This window comes from Anas acuta, chromosome 2, assembly GCF_963932015.1.
Source record: "Anas acuta chromosome 2, bAnaAcu1.1, whole genome shotgun sequence".
Lineage (NCBI taxonomy): Eukaryota > Metazoa > Chordata > Aves > Anseriformes > Anatidae > Anas > Anas acuta.
This window is the reverse complement of record NC_088980.1, coordinates 91,637,559-91,660,682: the sequence shown is the minus strand read 5'-3', so window position 1 is coordinate 91,660,682 and position 23,124 is coordinate 91,637,559. Positions and strand designations below refer to the sequence as shown.

At 41.3% G+C, this 23,124-nt stretch overlaps 2 protein-coding genes across 2 annotated transcripts; one reads left to right on the top strand and one right to left on the bottom strand.

The window, feature by feature from the left end:
* Nucleotides 1-4,444: 4,444 nt before the first annotated feature.
* Nucleotides 4,445-8,383, bottom strand: CCDC127 (coiled-coil domain containing 127). Its single transcript, XM_068671210.1, has 2 exons — nt 7,967-8,383; nt 4,445-7,793 (listed from the first exon to the last, which is right to left on the bottom strand). Exons 1-2 carry the CDS (start codon nt 8,085-8,087, stop codon nt 7,120-7,122), a joined length of 795 nt encoding a protein of 264 aa, XP_068527311.1. The 5' UTR covers nt 8,088-8,383; the 3' UTR covers nt 4,445-7,119.
* A 197-nt stretch (nt 8,384-8,580) lies between these two features.
* On the top strand, nt 8,581-22,899 carry SDHA (succinate dehydrogenase complex flavoprotein subunit A). The gene is made up of 15 exons (XM_068671209.1): nt 8,581-8,741; nt 11,066-11,152; nt 11,365-11,526; nt 11,956-12,099; nt 12,232-12,396; nt 13,648-13,796; nt 15,093-15,217; nt 16,451-16,619; nt 17,150-17,345; nt 18,073-18,244; nt 19,547-19,665; nt 19,884-19,995; nt 20,778-20,908; nt 21,420-21,533; nt 21,901-22,899. Exons 1-15 carry the CDS (start codon nt 8,676-8,678, stop codon nt 21,985-21,987), a joined length of 1,998 nt encoding a protein of 665 aa, XP_068527310.1. The 5' UTR covers nt 8,581-8,675; the 3' UTR covers nt 21,988-22,899.
* The last annotated feature ends 225 nt before the right edge of the window (nt 22,900-23,124 follow it).

The window sequence follows — 23,124 nt, the reverse complement described above, 5'->3', positions numbered from 1 at the left end:
TGAAGACAAGAGCAAGGAGGAAGCCTCCTGCTTCCCTCTGTGGGCCAGGTCTGTGCATGGCGTGAGGGGCTCCTGGCTTTGGCAGCCCCCAACATGTCCATCTCCTGTGGTGGCCTGGCATGGGCAGGTGCAAACGTGAGGTGGAAGCACTTCTGGCTGAGGCAGAGGGCTTTTTTCAGCAGGCCTGGCTTGAGTGACACAGATAGTTTTGGCTGCCATGGAAAAGAGGGAGGAAAACCCTCCTTGTCCTGCCACCTGAGGTGCGGGTGGGGCTGATACCCTCTCCCAGGTCAGCCACCCATCAGCTTCTCCTGCTTCTGGCCTTGCTTGGTTCTCTTGGTGTTGGCACTCCTGGGCCAGCAAAGCTCTCTAAACCTGCAGAGGTTTGTCTTTTCTCTGAATTAATTGAATTGACTGACTGAAGCATTTGGCTGAAGCACCTGCCTTCTGCCCTCCAGCCAGGGCACAGGGGAACCTCTGCTGACTGCGTGCTGTGAAGGGGAGGACAAGGAGCAACCAGAATGACAGGACAGGTATGTTCTTTCCAGAAACAAACAAACAAACAAGCAAATAAAAACAAACAAACAAAACAAAACAAAACAAAACAAAAACACATTCCTTTACTTCAAAGCCACTGAGAGCAGAGAGCAGAAGCAATTTAAGAGTCTTACATCTAGTCATAGTTTCATGAAATACAGTAAAATACAGTGAAATACAGTTTGTTTATTTCTTTGCAATTCTAATACTCCTGGTATGACACAGGCTGAGTCTATAACTGCAAATATTCTGAGACTGATGTTTATAGAGCTTTGCAGCTAAAGGCAATTAATCATAAACACCAAGTTTATTCTCTAATCGTGCTTTACAACATCCCATGCTGTTACAATTCATTTTTCTGATCCTTTTTATTACTGTAGCAAATACTGGTATAAAATCTTACTCTAGTGATTCTATAACAATATCTCACCAGAGTTAATTAAACTTTTTTCAGTCAGCTTGTACTTCTCAAAGCAACATATACAGTAATCACCATTACTCTTTGTATAGTTTTGGTCATTTGACCCTTGGTCACATGCATCTGTACTTCTCATGGAATGAATAAAAAGGTTTGCAGACGCCTGTAAAGAGGTGAAGAATCTGTCTGCTAGTATGACAAGCACATATCTCTGTATGTGCTTGTGTTATTCTGCTGTTTTTACAGCAGAATAAACAAGTTCCCTACTTCCGCATTCCCACATTGACCAGTTTGCCAGTGCACCTGGGTGAAATGATTTCCAGCCACCAGCAGAGGTGACAACACTACATCCTTTCCTTCATTTTACTCTACCCTGTCTAGCTGGTACTCCCTCTCTCACCCCTGCATAACAAAATATGTGGCATCATTGGGATACTATGCAAATTTCCTGTAGGAAAAAAAAAAAAAAAAAAGTTGTACATAATATCTTTTTCTTACACTAAGACAGAGAAGACTGTGTTAGAAACAGTCAAGACATTGGTAGATTCATCACTTACTACCTCCTTCCATCTTTTCAGTGGTAAATTATTATAATTATTTTCAGAAGTCCTCAACTTCAATTTCCTGTTGCATAAAATGCACATAATATTAGCTATTGCATTTTCAGACTTCACTAGCATTCTCATTGAGCCAAAGATTGTAACTAGAGAATTGTAAAATACTTCTATTTCATTCCCTCACAATATTTGTTTTCTTCAGATGGATTTATTTTAACTTTGCTAAAAATTCAACAATTTTTGAAGAATAAAGCTGAGAAAGAGATGTCAATTTAACCTTTCTATGTGGTAACATTTTTGCAGCTGTTTTTACTTTTGAACATGCTCGCGTCAGATTTGCTGTATTCCTTTCAGAGCTACATCATGCCCCTTCTGCAGAGCAGCCCTCAAAGTGGAGAAACATCATCTGTAAAGTGCTTCTCTCCACATGTAGGTAATCTGGTGATGACAAGCATCATCTGAAATGAAAGCCAAGGCATAGTGGTTTAGTATCTGCTCCTCCTGTTCCTCCTGCTGCTATCACCTGAGGCAAAAAGCAGCCTGAATCAGCGATTGAGGGTGACGAAGAAAAGGACTGTGCAAAGCAAAGGTTATGTGGTGAGCCTCAAACAGGAAAAGATGGAAATGTAAAGAGAGTGGTAACTCTCCAGCAGGGTGCCTGAAGCAGAGGATTCTTACGTGGAAGAGTGAAGTGGGGAAGATGTAACAAAAGTGAAGATGAACATTGTTCAAACAAAATGCTGTCTCTGATAGTCTGCTTGGACCTTCTCGTATAATACACAGAGAAAACAAGAAATCCTTATGTGAGGTAACAATGGGCAAAATCCTTGAACAGCTACACAAAGAAGGAGCACTGAGCCCCACGTTCAGGAGGATACTCAAAATTCCCAGCCCAGGAGATTCTAATGAACCTACCAGTTCAATAGATACACAGATGAAATATTTCAGTCATTTAGTTTTAGGGCTAATATTCAACAGCAAGTGGTTATAGATTCTACCATATCAGGAAATACTCTGCAGATCTTTAACTTGGTCTAGGTTTTATGCTCTGTTGTTCTCTAACTCTACCTGATAAATAGCCAAAGGCACAGCTCCTCAGCTGGCATGATTTATTTCCCGTGTGTGTGCTGCCAGGCTGCCATCGTCACTGCCACAGCAATTCAAGTAGGGATACAAGAAGCCCAATAAACTTTGGAGGCTAAATCTCTTCCTATGCTATTGTAAACTTTTCTGGATGCTCCCAAGAAGTCATTCTGTGCCACCACAGAGGAGAAACAGAACAGCACTGAGCTGTTACTCTACTCTGTTTTAGGCTATTGGGAACACAACAGAGGTAGGGTGCCATATACAATGACTTCTGTGAACAACCCATTCAGGGATGCTTTTATGGTGTCAGGGAGTTTCCTTCAGTAATCTGACATGCCTAAAAAATGCTATGTTTATTGTGGAAGTAACACAATAGCCACAGAATTAAATGGAACAAGCTGTGAACATCATGTCTGCTGTAGTTCATACAGAACAGACCTGTCACTCTTTCCCATGTGGCACTTTTCCTCCTCTTTTCTACAAATAGGCATCATCTGTATTTTGTATATACTTGTAGTTTATGTGACACTGGCTTCAGCTTTGTATATAAACATTTCACTGGAGTAAACTCAGTTCCAGCATCATCTTCCTTCTTTGTTTTGCTCTTGTTGACACTGGGCTTCAGGGCATCTCTCCTCTAGCAAGCAACAAAACATGTTTTACGGTTGGAGGTTGTTGCTTTCTATGTTCATTAAGCAATGAAAAGCGTGCTTTAATTAAGGTTATTACTGTTTCCTTTTCCAGTGCTGTGGTATATAATGAGATGCTGATATGTAGCTGAACCACATCCCAGCCCTGCATGCTACCTCTGCATAGAAGTCTACCACAAGGCCCAGTTTGCTGCAGGTACGTTCATTCTCTCTTGGTCGCTGAAAAGCACATTACTTTTTGTCTTTCTTATTGTTATGATCTAATCACTTACAAAAACAGAGTGGTGCTGCTTAGGCTGCTGGCAAGAAGAGCGATTAGCCACAAGGGGGGGCAGTATACAGTAATATGAAACTAGCTGAAGATTTTGTAATGTGTTAAGTTTGGAAGTGAGGTGTCTAAGAAATGCAAACCTGCAGGAGCAGTTGTAAAGATAAAAGTGAAGAAATAGTCTCTTCCTTGGACTCTGTTTTGGTAGGTAGCATTTACTTTCACATTTTTGTCTGTTCCCATTAGTAGTACATAAAGCAGCGAGCACTTTCAGGGCTACTTTACCAGCAGTGTTTTCTCTTTTTACTTTTTCTGGTGGCCATCCATAATCTGTCTGTAATTAGTCACCTTGCACAACTCCTTACATAGTAATTTCTCAGATAGCGGTACCTTGCGAGTAGGGCTACATGCTAGGACTATGCTTGTCCATTTGCAATGAAGCTTGCCACTCGGGTGACCTGTACATCTCCACCATCAGTGCTGCTGTACAGCAGACTTATCACGTGTACATGCTGAAAGGTGACCATTCTTTAGCAGCCCGTCCTCCTAATGCTAAGATCTAGCCCTCGCACCCTTCACATCTGCAGGGTTCCCCAGCTACGTGAGCCTTGGCATCGTGGAAACCTTCAGAGCTGTGAATGACGATTGTGTATTGTTCAGTGAATGACAATTTTTGTTTTCAAAAAGAGCCCGCAGACCTCAATTTCAGGGACACTTCTTCCCACCAGAATATTGCTTAAGAGGCTGTGACCCACAAATGTGAGAACCACCTAGACAATAGATGCATCAAAAAGAACCCCCAAACTCAAGATTTGAACAAGTGCAGTAATTTTAATCTGAGGCGATATTAACAGCGCTTAGGAAGTTGGTGTAAAATTCCATTCCTCCCATCCACCTTGCCCAAGTAACACAACAGTGCAGAGAGATGTAAGGGTTTTCATTATTTTTATTGTTTAACAGGTGAGTTTGTATTTCCATAACAAAACAAACAAACAAACAAAAAACAAACACCAACCAACAAAACACTTCATTCCTTCATTAAATATTTTGAAAACAAATTATTCCTTCATTCTACATACAGACATTTTCAAACAAATCAGTAATCCAGAACAGCTGTAGGGCAAGATCAAGCTCATAATAGAACTTTCAATATAATAACTTACAAAAGGGGACTATTTCAAAAATACTTAACACGCTAAGAAACAGGAGTTTTGGTAGAAACTAATAGGACTGGTGCTTCTAAACCAGTTTCATGCTTTCAAAAATCCGCCTCAGAAAAACTCCTTGATCTTAATACACTGATCCGCAAAGTGTCCATGAACAATAGTTCAACAATCAGCTGTGCAAATAGTTGACACTTCTAAAGAAGTGATTGTATTTATTCCTTTGCATCCAACCACATACAATCAAGCACGTGATGCTTCCAATCATTTATTTATACTGAAAAGTATTTCACTTCCTGATTAGGTTTTCTTTAAATATTTTGATGTCAGGGACATAAAACTACGAAAAACTGAAAAAAAGCATAGGATGTTTCTTCATTTAGTGTTAAGAATGTGTGAAAATGCACAAAGATGAGGCATGAGTCTTGAACATATTGGCTTTGATTCACTATCTACAACTGTTCATCCGAGTTGCTGTAACTGCTTGCACGTCCATATGAAATGCACTGCGGCTGGGCAGGCAGACACTTTCCACATCCTGAAGGAACGGCACACGAGTTAAGTTGTTCTAAATTATTTGTTCTACTGGGCAATTAGGGCATGTGGATATGGCCAGCTAGAGCCGCTTGGCTGAGGTTGTCACACCAACACTAACTCAATCACGTTCTCATGGCTGAACCTGCATAAACTTGGCATCCAGATAACCTTTGGCCTTTCTGGTGTCTGTGGTAGTATCTCTTTTTTTTTTTTTCCTCCATGTTGTCCACTTAAACTTTATTTAAAAATAAAAACCAGTCCATAAGAGGTTAATAATTCAATACAACACAATTGGCACCAACAAGGTGAGCAAAATAACAGATGGAAAACTGAGCATTTTAGAAACAAACATGTTTAAGAATTTTGTTTAATGTCCACCTCTGCTAGAGTTCTCTGTTAAACTTGGATGGGCATCCACCAAGCTGGATTGTTGCTGGGCCATGCAATAGCTGATGGCCCAGAGCAAACATGTTTGGCAAGTCTATCCCTCAATTAATAAAGAAATGCTAACTAAAATTTATACCACATTATAGACAAAAGGGTAACGGTTTTCCCTTTGGGGTCTAAGGCTAGATTAGAAAGGAGAAGGAAAAAGACTTCCACTCCAAGGTACATGGCACTTTTGAAACTGAAGGTGGTTCCTATGCTCTACAAGGATGCAAAGATTTAAGGGATTTCACGCATGGAAACCCACTGGGGTATTTATTTTTTATATCTAGATATGTTTATTGTGGCAATTAGAGGAAAAAGCTCTCCTTAAGTCTTTACAGAACTTGTACATCTGTAGGATTTCCACGGTCATAGGTATGTGAAGGGGTGAACTGTAAACTCAAAATTTCAGAGTTGTGGAAAAGTGTACTTTGGGTCTGGGAGAACAGAGGTGGTCAGGGGAGAAGGGTGGCTGCCACCCTTCTGAGCACAGCAATCAGAGCCTGAACAAGCAACAGAGCCAGGCGCAGTGACTATGGAGGTTCCTGGAAGCTGAACACGTACCCTAAGTGCACTGGGATGCAGAGGCAGCAGCATGGTGATGTGCATAATAGAGGCACACTGTTAGGTTATCACCGAAACCTTAACTGAGAGAAAAACGTAAGCATTGTCAACATTTCTACTGTATTATGAGGATACAACTTCAAGTTTATATATTATTTTAATATTCAAACATGTCTCCCTAGCTCCAGTGAGGCTCCTCTCAATCTGTTTAAGTGTTATTTTAGGTAGCATCATTTGGATGTTTCGTCCATAAAGTCCTATTTGTATTTTAAGCTTGGAAGATGATGAAAGACCGATTAACCTGAAGCATTATCACACTATTCCCCTCTCAGAGTGCTAATACATACATTTTTGATATATATATATACATACACACAGATACATATGCATACACACACATATATATTTGTATAAATGTATGTATATACGCATACGGTTTATGTGACAAGCATCTTGCTCAGTCTTGTCTCTTCCAAAGACCTGGCTCAAAATCAGTCTTGCTTAAAAAAGACAGCGCTGAGGCAGCACGCAATGCATGCATATGGAGCACAGCGTGCAGCCCACACAGTGGAGACAAATCTCACTTTTCTGTTGATAGAGTACAACCTCCAACTTGGTAAATTACTCCGAAGTGACTTTTGTTTAGCTCCTTCTGATCCCTATGGAAGCTTGCATATCTCTGGAGCACACTGCAGTCTGCAAGACAAACACACAGAGTTTTAGAGCATGCACAGCTCGCTGGAGCATCTGCTGTTAGTGAAAGGAAAGGCACCAACACTGCACATCCCATGCAAATACAAATGCAGTGAAGAGTAGAAATTGAAACAGAACGAAAACGTAACAGCTTTGGACTACGACTGTGATTGTCCCTACTCTTCACAGCAGACCACGTGAAACACCATTACTCCCCCTATCGTTTTCCTAACATCGCTTTTTCTACCCTCTTGAACTTTTGCAGTTCAATAGCTAGTTCCCAATATCTCAAATACAGCCACATAAGTCTTCCATTTTGACTTCTGCTTCTGTTCAGCAGGTTGCCACAGTAGTTGTCATGTTTGAAAATATCTTTTAAGCCACTTTCCATATGTAGATCCAGAGCAACAGGATCAGTTGCCGCTTTAACTAGCAAATTTTTCTCTATTTCTAGTCTCTGGCTTCTGGGTACCACAAGACTGCAGTAGATCTCCTGTCTTTCTTTCAGTCCATCTTCAAATTCTTTTAGCAAAGCGTTGGCTCTCTTTTGCCATTCTTCTTCCTTTGCCAGGCAACTTTGGTACAGGTTACCCGCTGCTCCAGAGCGCAGAAGAACCTCTTTTTCCCTCTCCAGCTTCTCCTGCTCCTGCTCTAGGCTTCTCCTCTCTTCCACCAGCTTGCGGCTCTGGGACACGAGGGCTTCACGGTAGCTCAGGGTCCTGTTGCGCTCCTTTTCAAGCTCCAGCTCCAGGTGAGCAACCGCGCGGCGGCTTTCCGTGATGGTATCCCGGTACTTGGCCTCCAGGTCCTTCTGCAGAGACGAATGCTTTCTGTAATACTCGTTCTTTTCCTTCTCTATTTCCTTCTGACATTCTCTGGTCCAGATCCAACCTGAAACGTATGAGTGGGGTTAGCGCAACCTGCAGAATTGCTACGGATGCTTAATTTTGCCCCTGATGAAGTAACATAGCGGCCCAAGCGGGTTTTTCCTCCCCCTTTCCCAGCCGGCTCAGGGCCCCCCGAGACCTGATGGCGGCCGGCTGCCCGCACCCGGCGCTACTCACGGAAGGCCGCCAGGCCCAGCATGGGCACCAGCAGGGCGTAGTTCCACCGCCCGCCCTCCTCGCCGGGCTCCCGCCGGTTGGGCAGGATGTTCCAGCCGGGGGGCTCGTTCAGGTTGTTCATGGGGGCGCCCTGCCGCCGGCCCGCTCTGCGCCCTGAGGCAGCGCCTAACGGACGCCTCAGCGCCCTCGGCACACTTCGGGTGCCCTCGGCTGTCTTCGGGCTGCCTTCGGGACTCTTCGGGACTCTTCGGGCACCTTCGGAGTACCCTCGGGTGCCTTCGGGGTGCCCTCGGGTGTCTTCGGGCCCCTTCAGGGTGCCCTCGGGTGTCTTCGGGTGTTTCCGGACGCCTTCGGGCCGCCGCCGGCGCAGCGCCCGGGGAAGCCGCTGCTGCCCCTGAGCTGCCGGCCCCGCCCCTCTCGGCTGTCCCATTTGAAGCACGGGGGGGGGACCAAGGGGGGAAGCTGCAAAATTACTCGCTCCAGCGCTGAGCGCTGCCGGGAGTCTGGCTGCATCCCTGCCCTCTCTCATTGTGTGTATGGGGAGGAAGGTTTGGGGTGACTCCGCACTGCGTACCCGCGAACACCCCACGTTTCCCCGTTTCTCCCCCCCCTACAAACACACTTGGTTTCTCCCTCCGGGGCCCTCACCGGATAACGGCGCCGGTGGCAGCGGCGGCCCCGCGCATGCGCGCTGCGGGCTCCCTGCGAAATGGCGGCGGCGGTGGTGGCGGCGCGGGGCTGCGCCAGGCGGTGGCTGCGGCCGGCGGCGAGGGCGGTGAGTCCGGGCCCGGCCCTCCCCTCCCCTCCCCTCCCCTCCCCTCCCGGCCCTGCCGCCCCGAGGGCCGCACCGTGACCTTGGCGGGTCAGCCCCGGGGCCGGGAGCCCTCAGCGAGCTCCCCAGGGGCCGCCCTTGAGGGGCCTGCGGGGGCCGGGAGGCGTTGGGGCAGCGGGAGGGGCACGGATCCCTGAGGAGAAATGGAGAAATGAGAGCTGCGGGCAGGGCTGCAGCCGGCCCTGGCCTAGAGAGAAAGGCTGGAAGAGCGTCTGTATTCTTTCTAAAGCTTCTCCTTAGCAAAAGCCAATATATGGACAAGAATCCACTAGAAATGTGTGTTTTTTCTTTTCTTTTTTTTTTTAATATATGTTTCTAGGATCCTCTGCTGAAACACGTCTTTCAAAACTTAACCAACTTCAGAAAACAAACATTTTCCTTTAAAAAACAAAATTAAGTGCAAAGCGTTGTGGCAAGACTCTCCCTGGGTGTTATTGTAGCAGGCTGTTTGCTTTGTTTACTCAGGAAAAGTAGGCCAACTCCTTTCCATGCTTTAGGGCATAACCGCAGTTTATGCTTTCTCTAAGCGGCGCTAAGCATGCACAAACCTGTTGTTTGCGTGCTGTCTTTACACACAGCAAAGATTTCCATTGCTAACTAACCAAGTGTGTTGTTCACCCCCAAGAAATAACTTATGGCAGTAACAGGAGCTGTGCTACTATTGGGACGTTTCAGAAACAAGCAGTGGTATATTGTAGGGAACGCGTGGCTGCCAAATCTTGTAGCCCATCGTGTCAGTTGGAGTTGTGCTAGTCTAAACCTCAGCTGATCTCACGCTTTCTTTGGAAGCACTTCCTCTATATGGAGGACACCCTATTTTAGCGTGATGTGAAACGGTTGAGTGAGTTGCCTTGCAGATAAATTACATTTGGTACTTCTGTTTCATCTGACTGCCAGCAGATTGCTTAACCCAATGCTGTTCATGCAGTGTTAATGAAGGTGACTTAACACGGGAAGATGGACATGGAATTGCCCCAGGGTGTGATAACAGAGCAAGGGAAAAGGGAGGGGAATCCCTGCTGAGAAGGGGGTGCTAGCAGAATTCCTTGGAAATAGTTTTAATACCGATCTTCTGTAATGATCTTACCTAAATCTTTCGTCTGTTTAAAAAAAAAAAACAACAAAACAAAAAATAACAGAAGAAGTGTGTTAGCAAGTATGATGACGCATCAGATTCGCTGTTGTGCAAGAAGATAATTTTGAAGAAACTATGGGAGATGACAACTCTAGATCAAGGAAAGGGTTACGTAGGTCAGTCATTTCAGGGGTAGGGAAGAGATGGGTATTGGGAAGTTCCAGAGAAGCCCGGCTTGTTAGCATGTTGTAAGGTGATTAAACCATAGCTGTAACAGTTGCTGGAAAAGACAAATACAATCCAAAAATGCAACAGAGTGGTATTTCAAATGGAGGAGTGATGATATCACTGCGCAGGTTACTGGTATGACTGTCCTGCTGTTCTAATCAATCAGTGCATGCTCAATTAGATGCATTTTTCTGAATAGTGTAGAGAAGGAATACTAAATTCCAAGAAATTGCTGATTTGTACTGTGGAGACTAACACTCCGGTTGTTTTAACCTATCAAAACCAGGACTGGATATTGGGTAGGTGGAGGTGTTTTTTCTGTCTTTGGGGAGAGAGAATAACCCTACAGAAACAGAAAACAGTGCCCCGGTGCTTCAATCAGAAGAGAATAAATTGTTCTACATTGCCTACTACTTAATAGAGAATGAAAGCAAGAAAAATATATCTGCCTTTTGAAGCAATGATGATATGGAACAGCATTCCCCACCTTTTTTTCTTTTTTAATTCTTCTCTGTTCTTAAGCACCTGAAATCAAATTCTGAGCATTTTTTGACCTAAGACAGGTATTTTACAGTAGTTCCTGTGGTTCTTGTAAAGCTGTCTTCATCCTTGCTTACATAAGAAGAGTGGAATAATGTAGGGTATGAGTTGCAAACAAACTTCTGCCAGTGCAGCCTCAGAGAGCTCCGGGAGACTGGTTGGTTAGAGTGAAGTGAATGGTTAGGCTGTGAGTTTCTGGTACTTGCAGCTCTGTCCCTCATCCCGTCAGAACTGTTGTTTTTCCTAGTTATGGGTGAAGGAAAGCTCAAACTTCCCTACATGTAACTCTAAAGTACGTTGAGGTAATTTTTGTGAATCAGTGGCGAGTAAATGGTTATTGTAAAGGTGGAGTAGTTGAGAACACTGGAAATCTTTCTTGTGGAAACATTTGGTCTACAACAGTTGTCCTGATTTCTTCCCACAGTGGCCAGCGGCGTGCCAGACTCTTGCACGCAACTTGCACTTCACAGTCTATGGAAAGAAACACGCTTCTACGAAGGTTTCTGATTCGGTATGTTCACACTTTTCTGTATCTTAACTAACAGGTCAGTGCTTCAGAGAGATGCTGTCAGGGACAGCTTTCCGTGTTGTGTCCGGTGCTTGGCTTTGGTGGAGGGTTGTTCAGTAATGAGATTGTCTAGCTGAAATACATTGCTTGTGTCTACACAGTTTGGCTTAGCTTGCATAGTTGTGACCATAACAAACTGATTTGTTTTTTTCTAGATTTCCACGCAGTATCCAGTAGTGGACCATGAGTTCGATGCGGTTGTTGTGGGTGCGGGAGGAGCAGGCCTGCGGGCTGCATTTGGTTTGTCAGAGGCTGGCTTTAACACGGCGTGCGTTACAAAGCTGTTCCCCACCAGGTCTCATACTGTTGCTGCACAGGTGAGAAATGAGGTAGAACAAATGTGGGAAAAAATAAAATTTTTTAAAAAAAAAAAAGGCACTGTAAGAGCTGGGAGATCAGGATATGCACATGAACATGACGTGCCAGGGCCACACTTCCACTGTACATATTATGTAGCCCTCCCAAATTGTTTCAACTAAATATGTATGTTCAGCTTCTGTTCAATTCTTCTCCATTGCATTCTTTGTAACTTTGCAAGCCGTTGTGTTATACAAAACACAGTTAGGTACAGGCCATTGTGAAATTGATAAATTGCACAGTTTTTTTACAACCATGTGATATCTGACTTTATGGCTCTACAAACAAGCAATACAGTAAACGGTAAAAGATTCTAATACAAATGAGGAAAACCTACTAAAGCTTTGCTTCACTGATACAGTTCTAGGAAAATGTGTTTTCATTTTCAGGGAGGGATCAATGCAGCTCTGGGAAACATGGAGGACGATAACTGGAGGTGGCATTTCTACGATACAGTGAAAGGCTCCGACTGGCTGGGTGACCAGGATGCCATACACTACATGACGGAGCAAGCCCCGGCTGCCGTGATAGAGGTGAGGTTCACTGGCCCTGATTTCAACTCAATTCATTCACGATAGGGTAGCCCCCAAAGAGATCTTACAAGGAACATGGTAATTTCCTGTTTATTATGCACTATTCCTGATGCTTGTATTTGGGTTCAACAGCTGGAGAATTACGGGATGCCATTCAGTAGAACAGAAGAAGGAAAAATCTACCAACGTGCATTTGGTGGACAGAGCCTTCAGTTTGGAAAAGGAGGACAGGCCCACAGGTGCTGCTGTGTTGCAGACCGGACAGGGCACTCGCTGTTGCATACTCTGTATGGCAGGGTAAGAAGCTGTGAAGTAGAACTTGTCTTTTTATTTGCAGTCAATGATATCTTCTGACACTGGAAGAAAGAAACAAAATGACTTGCATGCATATCAGGGAGGAATCTGAGAGAACGAGTGATACCAATTCTGGATTTCCTTCCTTTTTGTGTCACTGTGGAAGGATGCCACCTCGATGATGCTTGCTTTTTTGGCAGGAGTACATGGAAATTGGAATATATTGAAAGATTGTGGAGATCGTGTTTATAATGGTTGTCCTGAAGGCAGTGGATGTTAAATAGCATACACTGTTAGCTTTGTGGTCTGAAGTAGTTTTTATTGTTACAGCTTCTGCACCAGTTAACTAGACCCAGACAATATTTATCTAAGCTTTCCCAAATCTCTTTTTTCTTTTTCCATCCTCTAAAAAAGTTGACATCATGGCTTTGGGGAACTCTGATAAAAGGTACCAGACAGCATTTTTTGTTACTCATCTAAAAGGAGGGAGCATGGAGGAATGAGCTATAAATGTTGTAAAGGGCTCCAATGCCCTCCTGAGCTTTCTCTATGGCAAGTAAATAACTAGTTTCAGCATCTGGTCCTGTCAGTTCTACAAAGCATAGCTACAAAAGATTTGGTTCTTTTTAAATGGCAGTAAGCTACTTAAAACCCAAAATTAGGTACCTAATAGCTAATGCTTTTCATTTACTTAGTAGTTAGCTAATTACTGTCCTTCAGGTTAATACTAGACTTGTTGCTGCAATAGAAATGATCAGTGCTGCCAGACACAAATCTGATCCTCGAGGGCACAAAAGAATACATTTGGCTTGATGACGCCTGCTGGTTCTGTTTATATACTTGGCTTCTGGGGATGGCTTCTGCTTCTCAGAGGCAGACCTGGTGATACGTGCTTGTACATGTGTCAAGCTCTGCGGCTGACTCAAGTGTTGCCAAACATAGGGTGAAAGAATGCCTCTTGCTCTCTAGCTATGCCTTCTCAGAATTCAGCGGTTTGGTAACCGTGCGTGTGTATCTCTTTGAGCTGGATTAGATTTGTTAGCAAATGTTTATAGAGATTTCTAGGGAAACTGGCTTCCTTAAGAATCAATGGAAGGTTGTATTTTTCTTTTCCTTATGCAGCCTATATGCATAGACAGTTTTGAAGAGTAGTTACTTAAGTTTGTGGTTTTTTAATCATTAAAATTGTTTTTTTTTTTTTTTTTTTTTTATTTTCCTCTAGTCTCTAAGATATGTTTTTTTATTTTCCTCTAGTCTCTAAGATATGATACCAGCTACTTTGTTGAATATTTTGCCTTGGACCTGCTCATGGAAAATGGAGAGTGTCGTGGTGTTATTGCCCTTTGCATAGAAGATGGTTCTATACATCGTTTTAGAGCAAAGAACACTGTCATTGCCACTGGGTAATGTGATGTAATGTTTGTGATAAAAGATGGAAAATTGAGAGTGCTGCTAGTTGGAGGGCTGGGTGTCTTTTACACGTGTCTTACTCTGTAGTGTGGAGGAGACATGTTGACTTGAAAAATATAATTGTTTTTACCCCTCTCCCCCCTCTCTCCCTTTAATCAAAAGCAATACAACTACAAATTCAGTCATTTCTTAAGAAAAAAAAATCTATTACCTTTGTGTTCAAGTGTAAATTAAGTATGAGGTCTAGCTTCAAATTCTAGGACAATGACATGGCGCTGAAATGTGTAAGAGCATTTTGTATGTATATCCACAGTATCTTAGACTTCTAAAGCATGCTATTTAAAGCAGACGTTGCAGTGCTACCAAGGTGTGTATGCATCTGTAGTGTTCGGAGTTTCCTGTAGGAATCACCTTTTTTAAGATTAGTGAGAACTTAAATCAGTGATAAAACTGCAAGTCTAACTGTTGTAAGGTGAAATTATTAGATGTTTAGTGTAACTTTACATTAGAAGTTGCAGAAATTTTTATGTGTATTAGAATATATGGATTAGACTTGTGATTATTTTATCCCATCTGTTTCAGTAGGATAGATATGTTTAGAAACATATTGCATAGAAAAATACTAAGTTTGCCAGTTGCAGTATGGTTTTATGAAAGCCAAGGCTGTGTTCATACCAAAGTTCCTTGAGCTACGTACAATAAGTAGGTTAATATCTCTTCTGAGAGTTTGTCCTGAAACTTGGAGCGTTGGCAGTGCTCAATAACATTAAAGCAAACCGGTTAGCTTCCAGGCTTAAAAATTTGCTATTAGTGACTGTGAATTTTATACAGGTTTTTGAAATGTAAGCATATCCAATCAGGGGATATATTGATTATATAAGCTATTGTTACAAGCTATTTTTGCTAAAACTGCACATAATAGTTCACTTAGAGTCTAATGGAACTGAATTGAGAGAACATTCTGAAGTGACTTTCTTTCTGGCAAAAAAGTTTGTTACTAACCTAACTATTCTGCTTTGAAGTGGTCTTTTTCTTGGGCCTTCTTCCACTAGTCATTTTTCGGATATGTGTAATGGGGCAATGCCAATTTGGTTTGGTTTTGGTTGAACTTAGTACAGGACATGGCAAAAGTCCAACATCTTGCTGGTTAACACTCTTTCTAGTTCCATATTTGTGCAAACAGTGTAGCTGAGTATAGGTTTGGATGTGTGTGGGTTTTTTTTTGTTTTTTTTTTCTTATTTTTATTTGCTTTGTCTTGCTAATTTTGTTAACTCTGTGTTTTCTTTAGAGGGTATGGCCGCACTTATTTCAGTTGCACATCAGCTCATACAAGTACAGGTGATGGCACTGCTATGGTCACACGAGCTGGCCTTCCTTGCCAGGACTTGGAGTTCGTACAGTTTCACCCTACAGGTATGGAATATGATTAACAGAGTATGAAATAACACTTGCAACATTGTTTTTAATATGATGAGAAGAATTTTTGTGGTTTTAGAATGAGCTTGTCAGTTTGCATTTTCTTGCGATGCCTAATTGCTTTATTAGATGCCTCTGGTGGGTGTTCAGACTTGTCTGCAGCTGCTGCAGAATATAAATCTGCGACTACAACTATTATAATATATGAGAAAGGTCTAAGCTGATGTAATACCAGTTAAATATAAAGGTGTTGCTGTTACAATACTAAAAGACTTGACAAATTCCTAGTTGGAACTCCTTCACCTCTGAAACTTGTTTTCTCTTGTGCTTAAAATATTAAAGGGTATATCCAATGTTTGATATTGGATACAGGAGCAGTAGGATAGATTGAAATGTTAGGAAGTTGCACACTAGAATCTTTTGTGAAAATTGAGTAGTTGAAGTAAAGGTATATATTTTAGACATTTTATTATGTTTTATAGCGCAGGATCAGTATCTAAACTGTGGATAAACGTGGTCACAGACTAAAAAAAAAAAGTTGTTTTTTTTGTAGCTAAATAGATGCTGAGTTTTAACTTGAGATAAATGGTGAACATTTTGAACAGTTTACTTTTACAACATTATATTTGTTAATCTTAAGAGATGCAGTGTTCATTTGACACAACTAAGTTTTTTTTTTTCTGGTCAGAGAAGCTTAATTGTCTGATAATTATGTTGAAAGTTATGGAATAAGCAAATGCTTCATCAGCATTCTTATTTTCTATGATGAACCAACGCTGAAGACTAATGGATAGACTTTTCCTTTGGAGAAGGAAGGCCATACTCAGTAAGCCTTTATGTTCCACACAACTTGAAGCCATCCTGCACTGCCTTAGCACAGGAAAAGAGGCCGCAGAAATGAGCAGATTGACCTTGAGATAATCAGTTTCTGGTTTACTTTGGAATCTTGAACAAAGTAATTGCTGAATCTCCTTGTGTATTGGTGGGTGTAGTTCTCTTCTCGTTGTAATGTTTTAGATACCGTGGGTGTTCCAGATGAACTTGCTCATCTTCCAGGAAGAATGCTTGAAAGGAGTAACAGCACTCATTTCTCATATCAGGATAGAATTAAATTTAGCCCTGTGACTTATTTTTGTTGTTTAAAAGTAGACTTTGCTTCTGCAGTCCTGGCTGTGTTGGTTAGGAATTTGGCTTGAGAACGTTTCATGTGATGGTTTTCCTTCTTTGCAGGTATCTATGGGGCTGGCTGCCTTATAACAGAAGGGTGTCGTGGAGAGGGAGGTATTCTCATTAACAGCCAAGGTGAAAGATTCATGGAGAGATACGCACCTGTTGCTAAAGATCTGGCTTCCAGGGATGTCGTGTCTCGTTCTATGACCATAGAGATACGGGAAGGAAGGTTAGTTAAATACTTCTAATGAAGCTGCAGAATGAATGCTTAATTGTATTAGGTTATATGCAATATGGTAGTTCATTTGTTAAGCACCGGATAATTAATGAGATAGAGCTTTAACTGTTAGCTGAACACTGCATTTCAGGCAAAAATGTTGCTTGTTACTTCCTAACGTCCCTTAGAGGGGAACAGAAGGTGTTATGAGTTTCCTGTTTGAATTCCTTGTGTCTAGAGACAGTTGCTCAATTATCGTAAGGTTTTACATCTTTCTGTGGAGATAAGGTTGTTTAAAGCCTTAAATACTGCGGATAATTTTAAAAGGAAAGCTGGGAGGAGAAGAATGCGCTTAAATTCTGCCACGTTCAATAGTTTTTTCACATATGTTAGATAGTATTTTTGTCAGAGATGAATTTTAAATTTTCATTTTTGGGAAGGTAATCACAAGTGAAACAAAGTAGCTTAGAAAAATTACTGACTTTTGCAAAAACTTCTGTTGTGTGATCCACTGTTGATACTCCTGTTTTTTATTTTGATAGGGGCTGTGGCCCTGAAAAAGACCACGTGTATTTGCAGCTGCATCATTTACCACCACAGCAGCTGGCAACTCGTCTCCCAGGAATTTCAGAAACAGCTATGATATTTGCTGGAGTCGATGTCACTAAAGAGCCTATTCCTGTTCTGCCCACTGTGCATTATAATATGGGTGGTATTCCTACGAACTACAAAGGACAGGTCAGTCATGCAGATTGCTTCAGGTATTTTTTCATCTAGCAATAGGAAGCAATTATCCAAATATAAATGTAAGGGTGCTGAATGACATTAACTAAATACTGATGATTAAAACACACAACCCAGTTTGTTTTTGTGAATGACTTGAGAACCATGTTCCAGTCCATCTGGGAGCTCTGGGAAACTTTTAAAGTGAAGTTTACAGTTCCTGTTGCATCTGTTAATGATTCTGGCTATTGGTTTGAGGATAAGCTACAGTTGAACAGGAATCAAGCTAGTACTCTGTTACAATATTTAATTCACTGTACCTCATATAATCATTACACTAAAACAGATTTGTTCAACTCATACTAATTTATGCCAATTTGATAGTGTCAGCTGATTTTTTTTTTCTGGTTCAGCGTATTCTACTTATTTTTTTATGCATATCTTTCCTTGGAAATGCATGCAGATCAGATTTGCTTCCTGTGCTTTTCTGACTTGCTGCAGAATTGTGAACTATTACACGGTTCTGTTTCTTAAATATGACCTAAAGAAATCTTAAGTTTTAGTGCTAGCTATATTTATTGCTTACCCTTTAAAACTAAGGTATTTGCAGTTTTAGGGTTGGGGAAAAGTTCATGTGGTTTTGTTTCATTCCTACTTGCACGTGGCATTTTAAAAATAAGGAGGCTTGCATTCTTAAAAACTGTTTAATAAAAGAGTATTAATCAACTATCTGAATTGTTAGGTGATTACACATGTGAATGGTGAGGATAAAGTGGTACCTGGCCTATATGCCTGTGGGGAAGCAGCATCTGCGTCTGTCCATGGTGCAAACAGACTCGGAGCAAACTCCCTTCTGGATTTGGTGGTCTTTGGCCGTGCTTGTGCCCTTACAATTGCAGAAACGTGCAAGCCTGGTAAGACTCACAGTTTGTCTCACTCTTATGCAGATGTTTATGCTTATGATCTTATTTCTGTGCAACAGAGAGTTGTTGGTATCTACTTCAAATTAAGAACACTAGACCTAGACTATTATTTGTTAGGAAATGCAGGAATTTGTGTTTATGCTTCTAATATACGGGTTCTTAACGGAGCAACTGCTTGTCATTAAGACTTGCTTTGTAAGCTGATCAACTTAAAACCAGTACTCAGTTTTGCTGTTGGCAAAAGCAGTTGAAATTTTTCACAAACGGCAAAACAGAATATTGACTGTGAAGACTTGACTTCCCTATGTCCTGCACTGCATCCTCTACATCAGTGTAGTTTGTTTTACACTTAGTTCTTTCATATAGTGCATTTTATTGCCACCTTGTTGATTTATAAGGTGGACTGCATGTGCAAGTAATAGAAGAAATAAATATAAAAAGTTGTAACATCTCATCCACTATAAATGGATTATCACTGCTGTATGTTATTTCTTAAATAATCTGGTCTTAAAACAAACAAAACACCACCACCACCACTCATTAGAGTCAGTTATATTGCAAGAGCAACTGAATTCCAGTAGTTACTTGTCTTCTCATAACTTGGTGTCCAAATGAATAAGACTGTACAGACTTGGACTGAAAAAAAAAAAGTGTATGAAATAGTGGTATGTGATGGAATCAGTTTAGGTTTACCGGTGCTTTTTGCTCTCAGTTAGTGCAAACATTTGTACTCAGACCAGTCTTTTCTGTGGTTCCTCTGAGTTTGAAGTTGTGGGAAGGTTTTTAAGTAGTCTGAATGTAAGGCTACATGAGAGATGAAGTGTGGTTTTGAGGAGCTGTGTGGCTGGCTTAGCCATGCTTGTTACCCAGCAACATAGATTTCTGTATTGGTGAAAAGGTACAGAGCTCTTAATGGGGCCAAGAGAAGGTGAGAGGTTTGGGGATGAGGAGACGAGGGAAGTGTAAGAGAAAGTGGTGAGGAGCCACAGGCAGTGAGAAATTTAGGATAATTTGTATCAAAGTACAGTTTTTATGGAATTAAGAGCAGAACTTAGCCAGATGTACTGGCTAGGTTCCTAACCAACTATCACAGGAAAGAATGTGATTTACATATATTACTGAGAACTTTAAGTATTATGGATGCTTCTGGTGAGGGTTCAGGAAAGTTACAGTAAACCTGTATCTCAGACAAAGAAATTACTGTTTTACTCAGATCTGAGTCACAGTAGTTACTACTTTATGAATCTGCCAGAAAAAGTTGCTTACTAAACTTACTGAATTTTTCCTTAATAGGAGAGCCAGTTCCTTCCATTAAACCAGATGCTGGTGAAGCATCAGTTGCTAATCTTGACAAATTAAGATTTGCTAATGGAACCATAAGAACTTCAGAAGTGCGACTTAACATGCAGAAGGTAAGCTTGGTGAAGTCCTCAGCAATAAGGGGGGGAGAAGCTTCTGTTATATGCTGCATAGTAGGATGGATTTTCCTCTGTTTGAGGTGAACAGAATGTTATTTCTTGTTCTTCACGCTGCAGACCAGAAGTCAGCAGCTTTGCTGAAGCTAATGAAGTTATGCAGGATGTTATGCCCATATGGCATATGAGACTAATTTGTTTTTACTGTCTTGCAGACAATGCAAAGCCATGCAGCTGTGTTTCGTACTGGCTCTGTACTACAAGAGGGCTGTGAAAAACTTAGCCAGATTTATAGTGATCTGGCTCACCTAAAGACATTTGACAGAGGTAATTTGATAGCAAAGAGTATACCTTGGTCAGAGTATGTGCTGGGAAAAATGTTTTTTTTATTCTTAGATCTTCTGTTTTTTCCTTTTTTTAAAGCTTGGCCATTTTGAATCTTCAGAAATATTTTATAGAACCCTAATTCCTAAACACAGTAATGAGCATGTTTGATTTTATTAAACATTTTCTATTTGTATACTCTTTTAAAGAAGTAGACACTGAAATCAGAGTTAATTCTGTAAGTGCTACTGTTGTCTCAGAGAGTGATGTGAAGTTGCTCAAATGCTAAGAGGAACTTTGTAAATAACTTCTGAAAAGGCCAGTCTGTTGTCAAAATGTGGTAAGACTTTATTTTTAGGCTGAATACTCAGGTTTGTTTTTATTTTAGCTCTGCATACAGATACTGTCTTGCGGTGTATCTTAGGAGGACTTGTTTAATTAAGTGCAACTTACGGTGTACCCTTTCTCCACTCCAGTTGTGTGTTTCTCTCCATCTGCTCTTAGACATTTATTCAAATACTGAAATTGAACTGGCTTTCTTTGATACCTCTACCAAGCATCAAGAAAGGAAGTGTTGTGATAGCTTAGAATGTAGGAATTAAAATGAAGGTATGTTCCTGTATGGAACTTGGCTTCTGCCTTGGAGATACTTAAGGAAGGAGAACTTTGTATAACTAGCAGGTTTCCACCCTACTTTAATTCTAAGTACCAGCACTAAGATAGAAGTAAATTAAGAAATAATTTCTTCATAGAACACCTTCCATATTAATTAAATATTTGACTAGGTATTGTGTGGAACACTGACTTGGTGGAGACCCTGGAACTGCAAAACCTGATGCTTTGTGCTCTACAAACCATTTATGGTGCTGAGGCTCGCAAGGAGTCCCGGGGTGCTCATGCCAGGGAGGACTATAAGGTATGCATTTTCTGTGACCTGGGCATTGCATTGCTTGTTACGTGACCTGGATGAATGATGTATACATCTTAACTCAAGGCTTTGAAGACTTTCAAGAAATTAAGGCTTATGGTGGTCTCATCTGCCCTGCTCTATTTATTATTTATAAAATGACCAGTGCGTGCAATGATGGGTAATGATCTTAAGAGAAGAGTAGTTCCATGAATTCATTGTAATTATTAGAGAGGTGAAAGCAGGGGCATAATAAAACCTGTGTAGACATTCATGACCTAATTAAGGCAGAATAGCCATTCTCTGCAAGAAACGTTATCTTAAGTGCTGAAGTTTAACAAGGACTTGGAACTTTGATACAGTCAGTGTCAACGTAAAGCTTGCTGGCTATTAGGAGACATGTATTACAGTTGTAACTGCAATTAAACTAATAATGTTTAATCTTTAAAACATTAATAAACTAATGAGGTGATTTACAGATGCCAGTTTCTGGTCTATACTGACGTAATCGTCTCCCTAGGTACGGATAGATGAGTTTGACTATTCCAAGCCACTCCAAGGCCAACAGCGCAAGCCATTTGAAGAGCACTGGAGAAAGCACACCCTTTCGTATGTGGATGTCAAGTCTGGGAAGGTAAGTCAAGTCAGATGCTTGAGGACAGCTGTTGATAACATCCTTTTCAAGGGAGTAGTCTTCTGGTACCATTCATTCCATTCAGTACCACTTCTAATAAAAACTGTTGATTTTAATAAATTCATCTGGTGGTAACTGGGTGGAATGTAAATGTTTCTTGTAGGCTACCAATTGTTCATCTACTACAGCATGAAATGAATAATGGGAAAACAGCTTAACATCAATCAAGCCATTCAGTTATCCATGTTATTCAGTCAACAACTGAATAACAGTTACAGTCAACAGCTACAACCTGTAGCTAGGGTGTCATGTTTAGATACAAGTTTTGTCTTATTTTTTTTTTCTGTTCTTTTTTTTTTTGTTCTAGGTTTCCTTGAAATACAGACCTGTAATTGACAAAACTTTGAATGAAGAAGACTGCTCGACTGTTCCTCCTGCTATTCGCTCATACTAGTAGCTTACATCCAACTTGCAGGTCTCTCCCAAAGAGGGTTAGTGTACATAAGCATAGCACAGGCAAATCAAAATACCATTGTAACTATCAGTTAATCAAAAATGTTGCCTACAAGCTTCTCCAATTTGTGTTCTGCTCTTTGGTGTGGAATGCAGGACAACTTGTGTTCTTTCACCTAGCTTCTGAAATTGAAAGGGAAAACACCAAATGCATCTGAAGTGATTAAAATCTTATCACAGTATCAATATGTTATGTATATAATGTCTTTATTTTGAATGTATAGTTATTTCTGTATTTTAAGAATCTGAAATGCATTGCAATAGTTTCAGACAAGACTGAGATGCTGAATTTTATGATACAAGGTTTTAAAATGAAGCATCAAAATTGCTGATTGTAAGTAACATGAAAGAAAAGATGGTGCTATAGTAACTATAACCTTTTTTTCTAAAGCTAAAATTGTAAAAATAAAAGTAATGCTATTGCTTTATGGAAGAAAACGAGATGCTTCTTCTATGCCAGCAGATAACAAGTGGAATTTATTTCCTCCAAATTATACCCTGAGTAGATTATAATCTTTATAGCTATTTTTGCTATCTGTGGAATTTGTGAAGCTGATTTTGTGGTGTTCTCTGGGCATTTCCTAGACCGTCTTTTCTTTCAGAGGATATAAGGCTCACTTTTGCCAAAGGCTCATCAAAATGTTGAGGCTTCTCTGACTTGAATTCTTGCTCTAGTATGAATATGTAAAGCCACAAGCAATGCCCTTCTTGCAGGATTTGACGTATAACTCCACAAATGAGCATTAAGCACTTCCGCCTTTTTGTTTCTGTGTTGCTGCACTGGCTGAACATTTTATTCCCTTGCTGCTGCTGGAAAAAAATAAATAAATAAAAATACGTGGTATCTGCCTCATTTAGTGGTTCTGTGCTGTGTATCAGGGGTTTCACTCAGCTTGGGCTCTGGAGCAGTGCCAAGTGTCTTGCTCGGATGAGAAGGGCAGAGGGGGCTCTTCAAGACCGAATCCATCCCACAGGGTCCGTCCATCCATCCCCCAGGAGCAAACTGCTCCAGCACGGGTCCCCCACGGCTGGGCGGCAGCTCCCCCCAGACCCCCTGCTCCTGCGGGGGCTCCTCTCC

What these genes read in the sequence shown, in the direction of transcription:
- CCDC127 (XM_068671210.1), bottom strand. Translation starts at nt 8,087, where the DNA reads ATGAACAACCTGAACGAGCCCCCCGGCTGGAACATCCTGCCCAACCGG. An exon ending in GCTGGGCCTGGCGGCCTTCC is followed by an intron (nt 7,794 to 7,966) that starts GTGAGTAGCGCC and finishes CATACGTTTCAG; the next exon opens with GTTGGATCTGGACCAGAGAA.
- SDHA (XM_068671209.1), top strand. Translation starts at nt 8,676, where the DNA reads ATGGCGGCGGCGGTGGTGGCGGCGCGGGGCTGCGCCAGGCGGTGGCTG. An exon ending in TGCATACTCTGTATGGCAGG is followed by an intron (nt 12,397 to 13,647) that starts GTAAGAAGCTGT and finishes ATTTTCCTCTAG; the next exon opens with TCTCTAAGATATGATACCAG. An exon ending in TGCGACTTAACATGCAGAAG is followed by an intron (nt 19,666 to 19,883) that starts GTAAGCTTGGTG and finishes ACTGTCTTGCAG; the next exon opens with ACAATGCAAAGCCATGCAGC.